The 18,113-nt window shown below is 42.0% G+C and overlaps 1 protein-coding gene across 1 annotated transcript in view; it reads right to left on the bottom strand.

The window, feature by feature from the left end:
• The window catches only part of LOC309857114 (ankyrin repeat domain-containing protein 26-like), a gene marked incomplete at its 3' end in the record, with an annotated part of 93,667 nt that extends 76,546 nt beyond the window's left edge, over positions 1-17,121 (bottom strand). The window contains exons 1-7 of the mRNA XM_082749981.1: positions 17,099-17,121; positions 16,833-17,053; positions 8,898-9,012; positions 8,574-8,747; positions 5,919-6,025; positions 4,111-4,248; positions 1,972-2,039 (exon numbers count right to left, since the gene is read on the bottom strand). Of these exons, the coding sequence (XP_082606107.1) occupies positions 1,972-2,039; positions 4,111-4,248; positions 5,919-6,025; positions 8,574-8,747; positions 8,898-9,012; positions 16,833-17,011 (781 nt within the window). The 5' untranslated portion in view covers positions 17,012-17,053; positions 17,099-17,121. The remainder of the gene's footprint in view (positions 1-1,971; positions 2,040-4,110; positions 4,249-5,918; positions 6,026-8,573; positions 8,748-8,897; positions 9,013-16,832; positions 17,054-17,098) is intronic.
• Between the last annotated feature and the right edge of the window lie 992 nt (positions 17,122-18,113).

The following is an 18,113-nucleotide window of genomic DNA, read 5'->3' on the forward strand; positions in this document are numbered from 1 at the left end:
TAGCACCCATAATCATCAGTGATATCGGTCTGAAATTCTCCTTTTTGGTGGGGTCTTTGCCAGCTTTGGGGGTCAGGTTAATGCTGGCTTAAAGACAGTCTCTTCAATAAATGGTGCTGGGAGGGCTGCCTGGGTGGCTCAGTTGGTTAAGCAGCTGCCTTCGGCTCAGGTCATGATCCCAGCATCCTGGGATTGAGTCCCACATCGGGCTCCTTGCTCAACAGGGAGCCTGCTTCTACCTCTGCCTCTGCCTGCCATTCTCTCTGCCTGTGCTTGCTCTCTCTCCCTCTTTCTCTCTCTGATAAATAAATTAAAATCTTAATAAAAAAATAAAAAATAAAATAAATGGTGCTGGGAAAATTGGACAGCTATATGTAGAGGAATGAAACTCAACCATTCTCTTACATCATACACAAAGATAACCTCGAAGTGGATAGAAGACCTCAACATGAGACAGGAATCCATCAGAATCCTAGAGGAGAACATAGGCAGTAACCTCTTCAACACTGGCCACAGCAACTTCTTTAAAGATATGTCTCCAAAGGCAAAGGAAACAAAAGTGCAAATGAAATTTTGGGACCTCATCAAAATCAAAAGCTTCTGCACAGCAAAGAAAACAGTCAACAAAACAGAGAGGCAGCCCACGGAATGGGAGAAGATATTTGCAAATGACAGTACCCAGGATCTATAAAGAACTTCTCAAACTCAACACACACAAAACAGATAACCATATCAAAAACTGGGCAGAAGACATGAACAGACACTTCTCCAATGAAGACATACAGATGGCTATCAGACACATGAAAAAGTGTTCATCATCACTAGCCATCAGGGAGATTTAAATTAAAACCACATTGAGATACCACCTTACACCAGTTAGAATGGCCAAAATTAGCAAGATAAGAAACAACGTGTGTTGGAGAGCATGTGGAGGAAGGGGAACCTTCTTCCACTGTTGGTGGGAGTGCAAGTTGGTGCAGCTACTTTGCAGAACAGTGTGCAGTTTCCTTAAGAAATTAAAAATATAGCTTCCCTATGACCCTGAAATTGCACTACTGGGTATTTACCCCAAAGATACACATGTAGTGAAAATCAGGGCCATCTGTACCCCAACGTTCATAGCAGAAATGGCCACGGTCATCAAACTGTGGAAAGAACCAAGATGCCCTTCAATGGATGAATGGATAAAGAAGATGTGGTCCATATTCACTACGGAGTATTATGCCTCCATCAGAAAGGATGAATACCCACCTTTTGTAGCAACATGGATGGGACTAGAAGAGATTATGCCAAGTGAAATTGGTCAAGCAGAGAGAGTCAGTTATCATATGGTTTCACTTATTTGTGGAGCATAACAAATAACATGGAAGGCATGGGGAGAAGGAGAGGAGAAGGGAGTTGAGGGAAATTGGAGGGGGAGATGTACCACGAGAGACTATGGAATCTGAAAAACAATCTGAGGGTTTTGAAGGTGCAGGGGGTGGGAGGTTGGGGGATCCAGGTGGTGGGTATTATGGAAGACACGTATTGCATGGAGCACTGGGTGGGGTGCTTACACAATGAATTATGTTACACTGAAAAGAAATTTAAAAAATAATAGAAAGATATTAAGAAAGGAAAAAAAAATAAGGGCCCCTGGGTGGCTCAGTTGGGTAAGCATCTGCCTTCAGCTCAGGTCAAGATCCCTGGACCCTGGGATTGAGTCCTACATTGGGCTCCCTGCTCAGTGAGAAATAAGCTTCTCCCTGTCCCTCTGCCTGTGTTCTCTCACTTTTCCTCTGTGTCAAATAAGTAAAATCAAGAGGTGGGAGAGAGAAAGAGAAAGAATGCAAGAAAATGAACTTAACAATTTACATTTACGGTTTTGTTTTGTTTTTTTTTTTTCCCCCACTATTCTTTCATTATCAAAACTTTTTTACTCTGACTTCATCTATGTGACCACGAAAAGTACTTCACTCTGAAAAGTCTTACCTGGATTGTTATTTTGCGAAAAGTTTTTAAGTCTTTCTTCTGTATGTTTGGCAATTATTTGGTGATTGCTACATATAAGAAGGGTGATAAACAATGTTACTATTTTAATACTGATATGAAAAACATTTACCAAATATATCAAATTCATAAGTGTATTTGAAATAATATCAGAGCTAATATCAAAACTTAAATTACCCTATATACTTAAAGTAAGGTGAACTAGTCATGAAGTAGTAATTTAGCAATTAGTAGTGTTAGCTTGCCATAATGGAACATGTTTTGAACTCAGTGGTCCTAACTATAATCACAGCTATTTGCTCTTGGAGGAGCCACTTCTCTCTGTCTCCAAGTCTTCCTCTATAAAACAGGCATCTTACTGCCTTATTTCACAATGTTGTTAAGAGGATTTAATGAAATATTATACCTAAACATGGCCTCTCGGGAAAGGTGATGCCCACCACTCTGGGAAGGTCAGTATGAGGCCTTTCATCACCTCATAAGAAAAGGCACTCTGCGGGATTTTAATCAGGCTTGAGATACAGGCCTAGTAACAAAGGAGAAAGGAAAGTCCAGGCTCTTCCTGTAGCATTATTTGAACCTCTTTAACAGCTTAGAAGGGTCCCAACTATCATCTGCTAGCAGGATAGACAAGGAAAATCCTCAAGCGGTACTTCATTATGAAGGTCTGCACTAACATATGGGCTTCATGTAAGGCTTTTGAGTGTGAAGGGAAGGGTGTGTGTGGCTAAAGCCAGGGGGCCTGGCGGCCAGAACAGGGTGCTGGTGCCTTGGAATAGCAGCTGAGCATATAAGCATATGTCATAAACTAAAAGATGTTGTAACTTTGAAGTCTCATTGTGGGTCACCATGAAGACTGGAGAATGCGGATCAGCAAGGTCTTCCTGGGAGCAAAGGTCAATCATAACCAGACTGCAGGGAAAAAAATTGCCTTCTGGAGGATAGGTTTGTATAAAAAGTAATTTGCAGGGGTGCCTGGGTGGCTCAGTCCTTTAAGTGTCTGCCTTCAGCTCTGTCATGATCTTGGGGTCCTGGAATTAAGCCCCATGTCTGGCTCCCTACTCAAACCCTCCCTCTGCTCATGCTCATGCTCTTGCTCTCTCTCTCTTTCAAAAAATTAATTCTTTTTTTACTTTCTATCTCTTTTAAAGATATTTATTTATTTATTTATTTATTTGAGAGAGAGAATGAGAGAGGGAGAGAGAGAACATGAGAGAGGGGGGCGTCAGAAGGAGAAGCAGACTCCCCTCTGAGCAGTGAACCCACCTGCAGGACTCAATCCTGGGACCTCAGGATCATGACATGAGCCAAAGACAGTCGCTTGACCAACTCAGTCACCAAGGCACCACACAGCAATATTGCAGCAATAGAATCAAATAAAACAAGGGAATGATAAGAATGTCCTTTTTTCCTTCCAAATGACTTGAGAAAGAGGATCGTCTCTTTGGTCTTAGGGAACTCCTTAGGTTCTTGGAAAATTCAAAGGGGAAAGGAGATAACCGTCAAGGGAAAGGATAGGATTTTCTACTAAACTGAGCATCTCAGGACCCAAGTAACTAGTTGGGCGGGGTGGGGGGAGGTGATGTTGGGACACCTAGGTGGCTCACTTGGCACTTGGTTAAGCATCTGCATTCAGCTCGGGTCACAGTCTTGGGGTCCTGGGATTGAGCCCCACATCAGGCTCCCTGCTCAGCAGGGAATCTGCTTCTTCCTCTGTCTCTACTCTGCCCCTCTCTGAAATAATTATAAATGAAATCTACAAAGAAAGGAAAGGAGGAGAGGGAGGAAGGGAGGGAGGCAAGAAGGAATAAACACACAAATGTAACATTCTTTGTACCCCATGCATAACAGTTATCCTTGGAATGAAACAGATAGAGTTAGGATCCCTAAAGATAAAGGTCTCAATAGTTCTGAGATTAAAAAAAAAATCCTGCACTCATTTCTAATGCTGATTAGTCTAGCCTTTGTCTTGGTTTCTGGCAAGTGACATGGGCTAACTCACTGCAGCCCCAAAATTGCCGGAATCAAACTATGAATTCCCATCTGTTACATAAGAACTAAAAGTTCAATTATTTTAAACTTCACTTTAGTAATAACTAACATTTTAATGTAAACACTTACCCATCAGATCCATCAAAAAGAGCATAGTCTCCTGCCGTCCATCCACGTTCATCTCGAGAAGAGGTATTAACACCTTGCTGAAGAAGAAGCCTGACTATATCTGGAGATTTAGAAGGTGCAGCAAGCATGAGGGCTGTTCTAAAATAACAGAGACATAACTTCACCCTTAGGAACTTAGGGTTATCTAAACAGCAAATTTCATATACTTTACCAGGTTAATATCTTTCCTGTCAGTACAGAATTGACCATTGCAAATTCAAGTGTTTATTTTTGTAAATTACCTCCATGGCTAAAATTAAAAGACAAAAAATAAGCCTCTTGTCCCACCTGGGTATGATAGTAGAAGTTGCTAGTTTAAAGTCATTTGATGAACAATAAACTATGCTGAGGTCACTTAACTGAATGAGTGAAGATTTTAAAAAAGAATTCCCCATAAGCTGATTCAGTGTACTTCCAAGCCTTCTAGAGGACAGGTCTGTATAAAAAGTTATTTGCAGGGGTGCCTGGGTGGCTCAGTGGGTTAAGCCTCTGCCTTCAGCTCAGGTCATGATCTTAGGGTCCTGGGATTGAGCCCCACATTGGTCTCTCTGCTCAGTGTGGAGCCTGCCTTCCCTCCCTCTTCCTGCCTCTCTGGCTACTTGTGATCTCTGTCAAATAAATAAATAAAATCTTTTTTAAAAAAAGTTACTTGCAAGGATGTTTGGGTGGCTCAGTCATTTAAACGTCTGCCTTCAGCTCAGTCATGAAATTGGGGTCCTAGATGTGAGCCCCACATCTGGTTCCCTGCTCTAACCCCTTCCCCTGCTCATGCTCGCTCCCTCTCTCTCTCTCTCAAAAAAAAAAAAAATCTTTAAAATTAAAAAAACAAAAAATCTACTATCAGGCTTAAAATAAGAGCATTCATACTAACAGTAATAAAAGAGTCATAGTTTCAGTTAATGGTACTAAAATAAGCATGGTTAGGCACTAAATTAAATACTATATACATATATATATATATATGATATTATTTACACACAACAACCCTTTAAGGATATATTATCCTCCTTTTCATATCAGAGAACGTATCTGATGATGATAAGTAATGTTTCCAGAGTCACATACCCAGCAAGTAGGAAAGGAATTAAACCTAGTCTTGTGTCTATCTAAAGTCCATCTCTTTTCTCTTTATCAGCAACCTATGATTTGTCCTCACAAAAAGAAAAATCTATTCGATTAGAGTTATATTTCATCCTTCTACCCTTACCAATGGAAAATTTATATATATATATGTGATGAAAAAGGATGATAAGCTCACCCTATCTGGTAATAGTAATTAATAATCACTTAGGGGTCATATAACATCAGTATTCTTTACAAAAAAATTTAAAGCAAGGAGTCATCCAAAAGATAAAACAACTCCTATTTATGTTTAATATGCATCTTTTAAGGAAAATGTATATGAAGTAGAAGTTTCTAAAAAATACTATAAAAGGGTTAAGAAGTTTAATATTGTGTCATAGAATAAAAGGAGTCCACACTTTATAATAAAACTAATATGAAACCCTTTTAGCTAACATAAAGTCATATGGCAGAAAAAAAAAAGACTGCAGATCACATCAGTCAATAATATGAAAGAATATAAATTTCGTGTATACTGTTCTTCATGTTGCCCCATCAGAATAATTGATTTCTGCCTAACTGATGACATGTCGACATTTTTCACTATGTAATTATAAATTAATCCTCTTCTTATTAAGTTAATCTTTCTGACTTAATTATTACCACCCTAGAACAATATAAGGTTAAAAAAAAAACAACTACTGTACCTTTTAAACTTATCAACCACATGTACATCTGCTTTTTCTCTAATTAACAATTCCACCATTTTGTGGTTGTTTTCATTTACAGCAAGTAAAAACGGTGTGAATTGGACCTGTAAAAGTGTAAAACCAATTTATAATTTACAAAATTACATATTTCCATACTGAATTTTAAAACCTATAAAGGATCCTCTAACCTTAAACACATACATAAGTACTCTCAACCCCCCACCTTCCCAAGCCTTCAGTCTTCCCCACCCCCTCCCACCGCCCCTACCTTTCCACCCACCCCCACCCCCACACCCCTCTTTCACCAGCTGCTCCTTCTCTTGGCAATAGCCCTCCTCAGGGGACCTGGGCGGCTCAATCTGAGGGTCTGCCTTCAGCTCAGGTCCCGAGCCCAGGGTTCTGGGATCCAGCCTCATGTCAGGCTCCCTGCTCAGTGGGGAGTCAGCTTCTCCTTCTCCCTCTTCCCCACCCCTCTGCTCACATCTCTCTCCCACTCTCACTCTCTCAAATAAAAAAATATTTTTGAAAATAATAAAATAAATTAAGTTAAATAGCCCTCCTCCACCTCTTCAACAGATTAACTGTAGTCATTCTCCAAATCTTACTTCAAACATTGACCGGTTCCAAGAATCTCGGCTTCTATCACAGCATTTACCACTGTATACTCCACTTATTTTATTGCACCCATCGAAACCAAGAGCTTCTTGAGGGAAGGGACTATATTTTATCTCTGTATCTCCAAACTCTAAAACATAGCCATAAAAGCTTAAAAGTATTTTTACTGAGTTAACAGCCTAAATGATTATCTCTGGAGTAGTGTTTCTTAAATTACATTCCAAAGAACATATACTTCCTGGAAGGTGAGGATTGTGCCTCAATAGAAAGATTCAATGATCCTCGATGTTTGAGAAATATTACAGAACTGCACATTATCTCTAGCGCAAAAGAAATCGGTTTAAATTTGCTTATCCCCATTTTACAATACTTTCATGGCAACTATTAACATTTCAGAATTAGAGTTTCAGGGATACACTGTTGAGAGCTTTCCAGTAAAGCTTTTCTCCAGGTTATACCAACATGCTTGATTCTCTTCTATCAATGGTATCAGGATCCCAGATGTCAACATAAAGTGCTCTTGCTCCAAATGGGTCACTAAGGAGATGGGACTCTGAATTAAAAGAGCAGCTGTGAGGCATCTGGGTGGATCAGTCAGTTAAGTGTCTGCCTTTGGTTCAGGTCCTGTTCTTAGGGTCCTGGGATCCAGCCCTGCATCAGACTCCCCTACTTTTCCCTCTCCCTATGCCCTTCCTCCCTACTCATGTGTGTTCACTCTCACGTTCTCTCTCAAATACATAAGATCTTTCTTTAAAAAATGTTCATTAAAGTGAAATCTTAAAACTTTGAATAACTAACTTGACAGTTTACAGCACTGTTAGCCAAAGCCGGCCTCTTTCAAAACTTGAAGAAAACCAACACTTGGGGCAACAAAAACTTTATAACTATAATCAATTGTAGATAATTGCTGCATTTAAGAATGAAAATGTATCAAAGACTAGTATTAATATCAACTGAATCTTAGAAACATAGATCACTTCCCTATCCCTATAACTAAATCATGGTCTTAGAGCAGAATAAGGCATATTCCATGTAAAATTAGAACTACTACTAGAAGTCAAGACAGAAAAATTCCTGCTATGTGAAGAACATGCTTCTCTTCTTAGAAGTCTGCATATGTGCTTTCTTCCTGCTTTCTTTCTTTACAGTCCCTAAAAAAAAATGTATTTCCAAAAATTAAGCTCAAGAAAAAAAATTAAAAAATAAAAATAAAGTGAAATCTTAGACAATGAAGTTATTTCAAAGTATTTTCATTCAGGGAATGCTCGAGATTCTATTTATGAAAAATTGACCCTATCTATGTCAATCAACAGTGCTTCCTTAAGGGCAGTGGTAGGAGATAAGACATGTCAAAGAAATAACAAATGGAAGAGTGAGTGCAGTCCCCCTTGACTCCCCATGCACAGCTACTACCCCCTGAGGACCTACACAATGCTAAGCAGGAACTACTCTGTGAAATGGGAGACCCCAGTGTGGGACATGGCAGGCAGAGTGGCTATGAGCACAAGTAGATGCCCCTGGAGGATGTCATGACCCGATCCCCTTGCTCTCATCTTCAGAACCTTGGGGCCTGGAGGGCCCGGGGCCTGCAACCTGCTGCTTTCTCCTCCCACTCACACTCACCCAAGTTACCCCACTGGGTCATGGTCTCCCACCCCTTCCCAGCAGCACCCATTTCCTAAGTCCCTGCACACCACCCAGCCTCCATCATCACCTCACTCCCCTCAGGCCTTCAAGCCTTTGTGGGCTCTGAGCCCACCATCCACTCCCAAACACTAATGGGAATATTCTCCTTCTGGGGTGGAAGAGTGGCTGGGAAACAGAGCTCTGCCCTTTCCGTGGGCTTCATCGTTCTCTAGTCCTCCCTGCCCTGGCTTTGGAGTTGTTTCCATGGTATATGACTTGATGATAGAATTCAGTATTTATTATTTATTACATATATGAATAAATATGTAAATAAATGTTTTGTAGCTAAAAAATTTATATATACATATATGTTTTAAAATTTCAAATACTTTATAAATAATGTTTACGTACCTTGTTTCTTGCTTCAATATTTGCATGGTATAAAATCAGCTTCTCTACTATTGACGTGTTCTCACCAGCAACAGCATAGTGGAGGGCAGTATTGCCAAACTTATCCGTAAGATCTGGATTAGCACCATGTTCTAAAAGAGTAGTTACACATGCCTCTTCCTGGTATTGTACAGCCTGTCAGTAGTATCCCAAGAAACAGAGTGTAAATTCTGGGAATTAAAGCAAGCATGCTACAACTAATTAGTTACATTTAATTGTAATAAATTTTCATTCTAAGTAATTAAATCAAATCCATCTCAGGCAGACACAGCTGCTACCACACACCTTCATTAGAGGAGTCCTATAGTCTCCATCATAGAGGTCAAGCTTGCATTTCATCTCTACAAGATAATCTACCATGTCAGCATGGCCGATGGTACAGGCCAGATGGAGAGGCGTCCTATGGAAGTGAAAGAATGTTTTAGGAAATTATAGTGCACTATTTCAAAACATGCAATTAATTCATGAAATGGTAAACATTAAATAGCATCTTATTCCTTTGACTCAAAAACAAAGATTTCATTTTCTTTTGAAGAAAGTACAATAATTACTAGTGATCATTCACCATACTAATAAAAGAGCAGGCTATCTGACTAGGTAGAGCGTGACCTCAGGATTCAGCTCAACCTGGGATAGGATTTAAACTTAATAGTTATGGTTCAGCCTTATCCTCAATTTCCTCATCAAATAATGGAGATAAAAACAGTTAGCTCATGTTCCCTGCCTTGCTCAGTTTGAAGGTCATGTGACTCTTGATCTCAAGGATCATGAATTCAAGCCTCATGTTGGCTACAGAGATTACTAAAAACTAATAAAAATAAAGTAAAGAATAGGTATCTCACGAGACCTCATCACCATGCTTAAATGAGGATCTATGCAAAGTTTGTTACATATTATTATTATGACTATTACTATTGCTACTACTGTACAAATCCCATTAGGTAAAGTGATACAATTATGCCTACTTCTCAGATATGTTTTAAATATTCACAAGAATACTACATATCAATGATTCTAGGAGGCTCATTTTGTCACCTTTTAGTATCTCTGACATTGGAATGTGATTTAGAATTCAAAATGTCTTACAATTATAACTGGCAGAATTTTTTAAGATTTCTTATTGGTATACAAAATGGTGGGGCATCACACAATCAATGTGCCTTACGTTAAATGTAATAATGTTATATACATACAACAGCTCTACTGCAGTTCTAGTCACATGGTTGGCATTTAAATAAATTTTAGTTCTTGAAAGCATTATGGGAAAAGAGGACTAAAATAATGAAGAATTCTTTTTAAGTAATTCTTCACTCTGATTTTCAAGAAACTTTAAGCCAAAGGAAGCTCAGGATTCAAATAAACAGGAACAGTTTTATTTTTGTACATTATGTATTTTATATATATTTTATATATAAAATAATATATATTTTCTATATCTTATACATAAATATATCATATGTTTATATATGATAGATTTTCATATACATTATATTAAATAAAAATGAAATTATTTTTTTCATTTTATTAGATTTATAGATCATATGAAAATCAAAAATTACCAATTATCAATATTAGTATTTAATACCATTATAAATAAATAGCAGGTCTTTCTTCACCATTTATGAATAATTCACCTTTTCCTACTAATATGAAATGTCACCATATTGAGGTGTTTGGCATTTTCTTCTCTGCCCCATTCATTCATCTATCCTTTCAGCCATTAGTAACTGTGTAATTTGTGGAAACTTCAGATACATTTTGATATCTGGAAGGGTATATCTGTCTACTTATAAAAATTTAAGTTTTTATTTTAATTCCAGTTAACATGCAGTGTTATATTACTTTCAGGTGTACACTCTAGTGATTCCAAAAAATTTCTTAATGTCATCACAATGATAAAAGAGAGCAGGTTTAACACAAAATTCTTAAAACCATGATGATTTTATTTGCTTTATGGAATGTGGAAGAGTACACATTTGAGAAATACGTCTTCCTAATCACAAACAGAACCATCTTCCCAATTCAAAATTTATTTCGACAGCCATTCAGTAAATAACATACATACAAAGTGGACATAGATAAAATTATATATTGGATTCTATCGAAAAAATTTGTAGCCCAGAAGTTGATCTATTATGGGATTAGACCTTTTTTTATAACATTAACATATAAAAAGATGTCCATTAAAAATAAAATACTGGAGGCGCCTGGGTGGCTCAGTCATTCAGCATCTGCCTTGGGTTCAGGTCCTGATCTCAGGGTCCTAAGATCAAGCCCCACATCGGGCATTCTGCTGGGGGTGGGGGGCTGCTTCCACCTCTCCCACTCCCTCTGCTGTATTCCCTCCCTCTGTATCTCTGTCAATAATAAAATATTAAAAAATAAAGTGAAATACTGTATATACTTCATTTCTTTTCTGTCACTATTGAAATGTGGTTCAGTCATATCAAAGCTGTCTCTTAAGTGGCCTATAGGGGGACTTATGAGTGGGTCCAAAGGCAGCTGAGGATTTTGTTTTGTTGCTCAGCCAGCCTGGGCACCAGACCCCTTGCTGCCCAGCCTCAGGAGGGAAGACCGCCAAGTGCCCTCGGTGACAGGAGGGTATTTACCCCAAAGATACAGATGTAATGAAAAGAAGGTCCATCTGTACCCCAATGTTCATAGCAACAATGGCCACGGCTTCCATACTGTGGAAAGAACCAAGATGCCCTTCAACGGATGAATGGATAAGGAAGATGTGGTCCATATACACTATGGAGTATGAGGCCTCCATCAGAAAGGATGAATACCTAACTTTTGTAGCAACATGGCTGGGACTGGAAGAGATTATGCTAAGTGAAATAAGTCAAGCTCAGAGAGTCAATTATCATATGGTTTCACTTATTTGTGGAGCATAACAAATAGCATGGAGGACATGGGAAGATGGAGAGGAGAAGGGAGTTGGGGGAAATTGGAAGGGGAGGTGAAGCATGAGAGACTATGGACTCTAAAAAACAATCTGAGGGGTTTGAAGTGGCAGGGGGGTTAGAGGTTGGGGTACCAGGTAGTGGGTGTTATGGAGGGCACAGATTGCATGGAGCACTGGGTGTGGTGCAAAAACAATAAATACTATTATGCTGAAAGAAAATAAAAAATAAATTTAAAAAATAACATTAAAAAAAATTCTTGATTCCTTACCTCTTTCTCTTTTCCCTCTTCCCATTTTAGTTCCTCCTGCATTTACTCCCTGGCATTTAGCACATCCATCAACTAGATCCTGAAACATACGCCCTAATTTAGAAACCTGGAACTGCTTGCCTATAAGCTTCTTAAGTTTTCATGTCCTCAAATGAGTACCCTGATTTATCTGGCCTACTAAGTTCTTACCTAGTCTCCGAGAAAGAATTAACTTTCCTGTTTTAGTCTTAGCCCAATTCTCCTCATAGTCTAATTTAGGTCATTTTTGTAAATACTTTAAATCTTCTGAATAGTTCAGTTTTTCTGGTAGGGCTGGAGCCAGAAGTGTAACCAGCTCCTGCACTGTTTTTGGGGGGTGCTTGCTTTGCAGGTTGATCTGCTAATTGGTTTCCTTTTGAAATCAGACCAGTCCCCTTTTAGTGTCCTGGGCAGTGCATAACGGCCACCTCTTTTGAGTCCCAAATAGCTTGGAGGAGAGCCAGTACTACTTCTCTGTTTTTAATTCTTTTTCCTTCTGCTGTTAATAGGCTCCTTTATTTATGAATAGCCCCATGTATATGGAAAGTAGCAAGGGCATACCTGCTGTCCATATAGATGTTGGCAGTTTTACCTTTGGCCATCAGCAGTGCAATCAGCTCCGCATTTTGCACCGATGTTCCATGTGGCAGGGCTGCTGTCCAGAGTTCCTGCTCAGGGGAAACCACCGCAGCCCCTGCATCCCTTTCTCCATTGACCATGTAACTACTCCCATCCATGAACAGAGTCACCTCTGCATCCAGAAGGTGAATGTCTCTGAGGGCCGCCCTTACTTCTGTGACTCGGGTTAGGACCTCCCCGCAGTCATGTAGGTGGTGAGCCAGCTCTACTGGCAGCAGCGTGGCTGGATTTAGCACCACTGGGGGCCGGAAGCTCACTCTTGTTTTGTTGAGGAGGAGGCCCTGATACCCTGTCACTCGGGCATTCATCACTCATCGGTCTGGTGGATTCTGGAGAAGGCCTTTGGTAGTGTGGGTGGTGGTCAAGATGAGATTTTGACCAAAGTCAATTTACTTGCATCCTTGACCAGGAGGGCCATGGCAGCAATTTTGCAGACACAAGGGGGAACCCAGCTGCTACTGGATCTAGTTTCTTGCTAAGATAGGCTACTGGCCTTTGCCAAGCCTCCAGAGTCTGAGTCAAAACTCCTTTGGCCACCTCTGCTTTTTCATCCACATACAACTGGAAGGGCTTCTGGGATGGCCAATGCTGGGGCACTCAGTAAGGCTGTTTGTAATTCCCAAGATGCTCCTTCTGCCTCAGCCGTCCACTCTATCATAGTGAGCCCCCCCTTTGCCAGTTCATAGAGAGGTCAGGCAATATCCGTAGACTGCAGTATCCACAGCCTACAGTAGCCCACCATCCCAAGAAACTCCCTCACTTGTTGAGACGTGGTGGGGTTGGGGGTATTGGGTGATAACCTGTTTCCTGGACTCAGACAGTGAACGCACTCCCTCGTGGAGATCAAAGCCTAGATAAGTAGCATGGCTCTGACAAAGCTGTGCTTTCTTTGCTAACACCCAATACCCTTTTCCTGCAGAATATGTAAGAGAGCTCTCATCCCCACGAACATGACTCATAGTCCTCAGTGGCTATTAGCAAGTTATCAACATACTGTAACAGAGTGACTCCCAGGTTAGAGGTTCTATACTTATGCAAATCCTCATTTAGGGCCTCGCTGAAGATAGTGGGTGAATTCTTGAACCCTTGGGGAAGTCCTGTCCATGTGAGTTGGCCTTGAAATCCTTCCTGTGGATTGGGCCACTCAAAAGCAAAGAAGGGGCTGAGACTCCCTTGCTAAAGATATGCAGAAATATGCATCTTTGAGATCTAAGATGGTATAAACAGTTCTTTGGGGGCCCAGGAGGGAGAGGAGGGCATAGGGATTAGGCCCCATTGTTTCCTATAGGGTTTGGAGAAGGCTCCCTTCTCTTGTCTCCTCTGGTTCTGAGACTGGCTTGTAAAGAAGGTATTCATCTACAGCTGCCACAGACATCTGCACAGTTGTACATTTATGTCTTTCTATGCCATTCACCCCTTGTACCAAGACTTCCTCTTCAGATAGTTTTCCCATAGGTTTCAATTGATTTCCCCTCCACTTCAGTTTTTACCTGAGGTTCGGGGAGTGGCTCTGAACCACAGCCCTTTCAGTCTCTGGAGGCCAGCATGGTCATCTTCCTTTCAGGGCACTCCCTGGCCCAATGCGCTTTTTCCTTACAGTAAGCACACTGATCTGAATCGACGTCTTCCTGCCTGCCTACTCTGTGCTTAGGCTTGTCCTTCCATTTACCATCCCCTACCTGCCTGATTGTAAGGCCAAGATCTTCCTCCTGTACATCCTGTAGTTAAACACCTTTTCTACTAGTCCCACTCACTCAGTCACATTCTTCCCTTCAAATCCTTCAATTTTCTGAAGTTTCCTCCCTATATCTGCAGCTGACTGACTGGCAAAAGCAAGATCATCTAAACAAGCTATCATGCAACTTCCCTGACGTTTACCTCAGGTTGTCTAGCTTAGGTAAGCAAGCATTTAAAGACAATCAAACGTTGAATTTAACATCCATAAAGGTGTATTATTAAAACATAATTTTTCTCTCTAAAATAACCCTCATTTCCAGAGATAACCAAACCAGGACTAATTTATTTGAAAAACAAGTCCAGCTTTAACAAACTTGGCCTAATTACTTACATAAGCTCTGCAAGAACAGTGAGTGATCATATAAATCTTCTAGAATCTGCTTTGCTGGAACTTCTCATAAGGAATCTCTAGGCTGAACTAATAGTAGCCTCTCCAGGCCAGAAGCCAAGCCACATACTTGCCATCAGACATGCCTGCAATACCTCTCAATTTGGGCGAATTCCTCTTCCTGAGGTCCCCAAAGTATCCAGAGGTTCCTGCATCTGCCAGGAAGTGATATCCTTTACTCTCCTGGGGAGGCTGTTGGGAACTCTCTAAGCAAGGTATCAGGCCAACAGTACCAAAGGGCTTTCAGGCTCCAGGTTTTATAATGTCCACCTTAGTTCCTTTAAGCTGTCTAGTCATAGCTGAATCTTTTCAAATATGACATTCCAGTCAAAGCCTTGGTAAAATAACCAGTGTTTCCAATGGTGTCTTGTTACAAGGAGAACCGATTCTTACTGAACTTATGCAAATGACTGATTGCCATGCAAGAAAGAATACTTGCTGAGACCTTTCGGTTTCAGAGGGTTCAGATAGAGAGAAAGAGTTGAATACCTTCATTTGTTTACAAATGACTACTTTTACATCTCTGTAAGTTACAGATAACTTAAGAAAAAGTTTAACAAGCCTGGGAGAGCAAACACTACGGAACCAGTAATGTTTAAAATAAGACAAAACATCAAAAGATACAACATTACAATCTTTCAGTTCATCTAGTCCCATGTTACTCATTCTGGTTTAGTCTGAATGCAGCTTTTACTTCTGGCAATTCTTTCCCATTTTAGTTCCAGGATTTTAACATATCAAAGACCTGTATTTGTCCTGAAAGTCTACCCATATGAATTTCCTTTAAGGCGGAAGTCATTTTACAAGAGAATTCTTAGAAGGCAAATTTAAGAATCATTTAAGTACAAAACATGTTCACCAGCAGATTTCAAAAGCACAAAACTGTTCCAACAACCAACGCTCTAGCATTTTATCCCATTTGGTTAAGACCTAGATGTACAACAAATTTAATTCCATTTGTCATTCAAGCAAACCTTCACGTTTTCACAGTTTCAGGATACCAAAGACTTTGAGAGCTACTTTAACAATTACCCATTAAGACCCTGAGACAGACAGACAACCATCAGTTTAGTAACCTCTTTCTTAACATATTTCATGTTCCACCTGGGCCCACTCCACTTCAGATGCCATGCTCTCCTGCCAGCAAGGGGGAGGGGCTAGGCAGTCCACATCGGGCCATAGAAGACAGGAACTTCCCCAAAACAAAGAGAGTTTCAGCAGCTGCTTGGGAATATTCCTTAAAGTCTCTGTCTCGAGTTAGACTAACCACAGTTGGCTCCAGTTATACCCATTAAAAGTCAGAGTCCCCTCATTCTCTGCTTGCCCCATTTTTTCAAACACAGCAAACAACACAACAGACAACAACAACAACAACAACAACAAAACAAGACAAGGACAACTGAAGGCCCAGTGGTCCTGCCACAGGTGGGGATTTTCTAGGGGGACTCGAAACCCCTGACAGCCTAGGGGGACTCGAACCCCCTGGCTGCCTAGGGGGACTCGAACACCTGGTGACAGCTTAGGGGGACTCAAACCCCCTGACTGCTGATAGGGACTTGAACTCCCTGGCGACCTACCAGTAGAGGGAAGGGGCGTCCCCGCATCCACTCTAGCCCTGGGGAGCATGGCTGCTCCAGGTCCTTCCCGGTGGGCCATACCCTGGAGCTCCACAATCAGACAGACAGGATCCCGTGATCTTACATCCAGAGGCTTTTCCCAGAAATCCTGATGCTGGCTCCGTGCTCATTGTTTGTTCCCGGACAATCCCGTAATCAAAGGAATGAGACTGATACAAAGCGAAGGTCAAGCAATGCTTTATTTCGCGCCAAGCATCGAGAATCAAACTGACCGCTCAGGGCTGTCTCTTGCAAAGAGATGAACCCTCCCAGCCTCACAGACTTTTCTAGAGGTCGTTTTGCCGGGCTATACACAGGTGGGCAATGAGATTGTGATATACAGAGAAAACTGCACAATCATGCTAGGTCTGCAACACACAGAGAAAACTGCCTGGGCTTTCTCTGTGTGGCCAATTGAATTTCAATTTACCCTAGTAAATATACAGATGGCCAACTGAATTTCAATTTACCCTAGTAGATATATGCGCATCCCACTGATTGGATGTCTTCACCTGGCCTGACCTGCCCTTGTATCTATCTAGGCTTTGCAAGTAATTTCCTCTGGGAGGGGCGGGGTCAATCTAAGTTCACTACATAAACACAAAATGACTCCCTCTGGCTAAGCAGGCCCTTAATGCCTATTACCTTTTCCTCTTGTCTCTTTTATTCACGTTCTTCCCACGCAGTAGCAACTGATCCATATTCCATATATCACCCAGGAGAGCAACTTTGTGGATCTTTTTGAGCTCTTTCCGGCGGATGTTATACCGGGGCTGGGTCTCCGTGACTTCCTCCTTGTGAACCCAAGCCATCAAGTCATTCATCCCCTCGATGTCAGAGGTCGAGGATGAGCACACCTTCCCACTCTGAAAACAAAAAAACTTCTTCATTGCAAAGCCTAGAGGCTTTACCACCACTTCACCTTCCGCTTGGCTCTTCGCCGCTTCTAGACACCAACACCAGTGCTAGAGATAAGCCAAACCCACCACGCAACAGTTAGGAATCTTGGAGCACCTAACAACGGTAACTATGACGCCAAGCACAAATGCGCTTGCGCACCTCTGAATCCGGCGTGGCTGCGCCTGCGCATAAAGGGCAGTGACTAAAGGTGCCCAACGCGCATGTGCGAGGCCCAAGCCTCTAAGATCTCAGTATGGTAGGGCCTCCGCTCGGCTCCCCGCTCCCAGGCAGCGGGGCGGCGGGGCGGCGGGTCCACGGGGCGGCGGGGCCTCCGCTAGGCTCGCCGCTCCAGGGTGGCGCGAGGGCGGGGCCACGGTGCCTCTGCTGAGCTCGCTGCTCCGGGGCACCGGAGCGGCGGGGCGGCGGGGCCTCCGCTAGGCTCGCCGCTCCGGGGTGGCGCGAGGGCGGGGCCACGGTGCCTCTGCTGAGCTCGCTGCTCCGGGGCAGCGGAGCGGCGGGGCGGCGGGGCCTCCGCTAGGCTCGCCGCTCCGGGGTGGCGCGAGGCCGGGCCACGGTGCCTCTGCTGAGCTCGCTGCTCCGGGGTGGCGGGGCGGCGGGGCCTCCGCTCTGCTCGCCGCTCCGGGGCTATAAATCTGGATAATAATATTTTAAAGACTCTAAAGACCTACAACAAAAGAAGAAGTGTTTATTCATGAAAATTACTGAAGTTTGATTGGAGTTGTGTGAGTCTGTTCTGTGCTCTCACCTCCCATGCCAGAAACCTGTCACTTAGAGAAGGGACTTGCCTGACCTGAGGCAGAGTAAGTCAAAGAGGTGGCCTCCATGCTAAGCAGACAGGGTTCTCTAGCCTGAGGCTGCAATGCTGTTTGGGGGAAACAAGGTAAGAGTAGCAAGGTACTTAACTGTAAGCTCTGAGAGTTCAGAGAGCCATCTGAATGTGATAAGCACTCCACATAAATTCCAGGTTTACCCAGGGCATGCAGTTGAAACTGAAGCTGGTTCAAG

This window comes from Mustela nivalis (genome assembly GCF_964662115.1).
Source record: "Mustela nivalis genome assembly, contig: HAP1_SCAFFOLD_392, whole genome shotgun sequence".
NCBI classification, from domain to species: Eukaryota; Metazoa; Chordata; class Mammalia; order Carnivora; family Mustelidae; genus Mustela; species Mustela nivalis.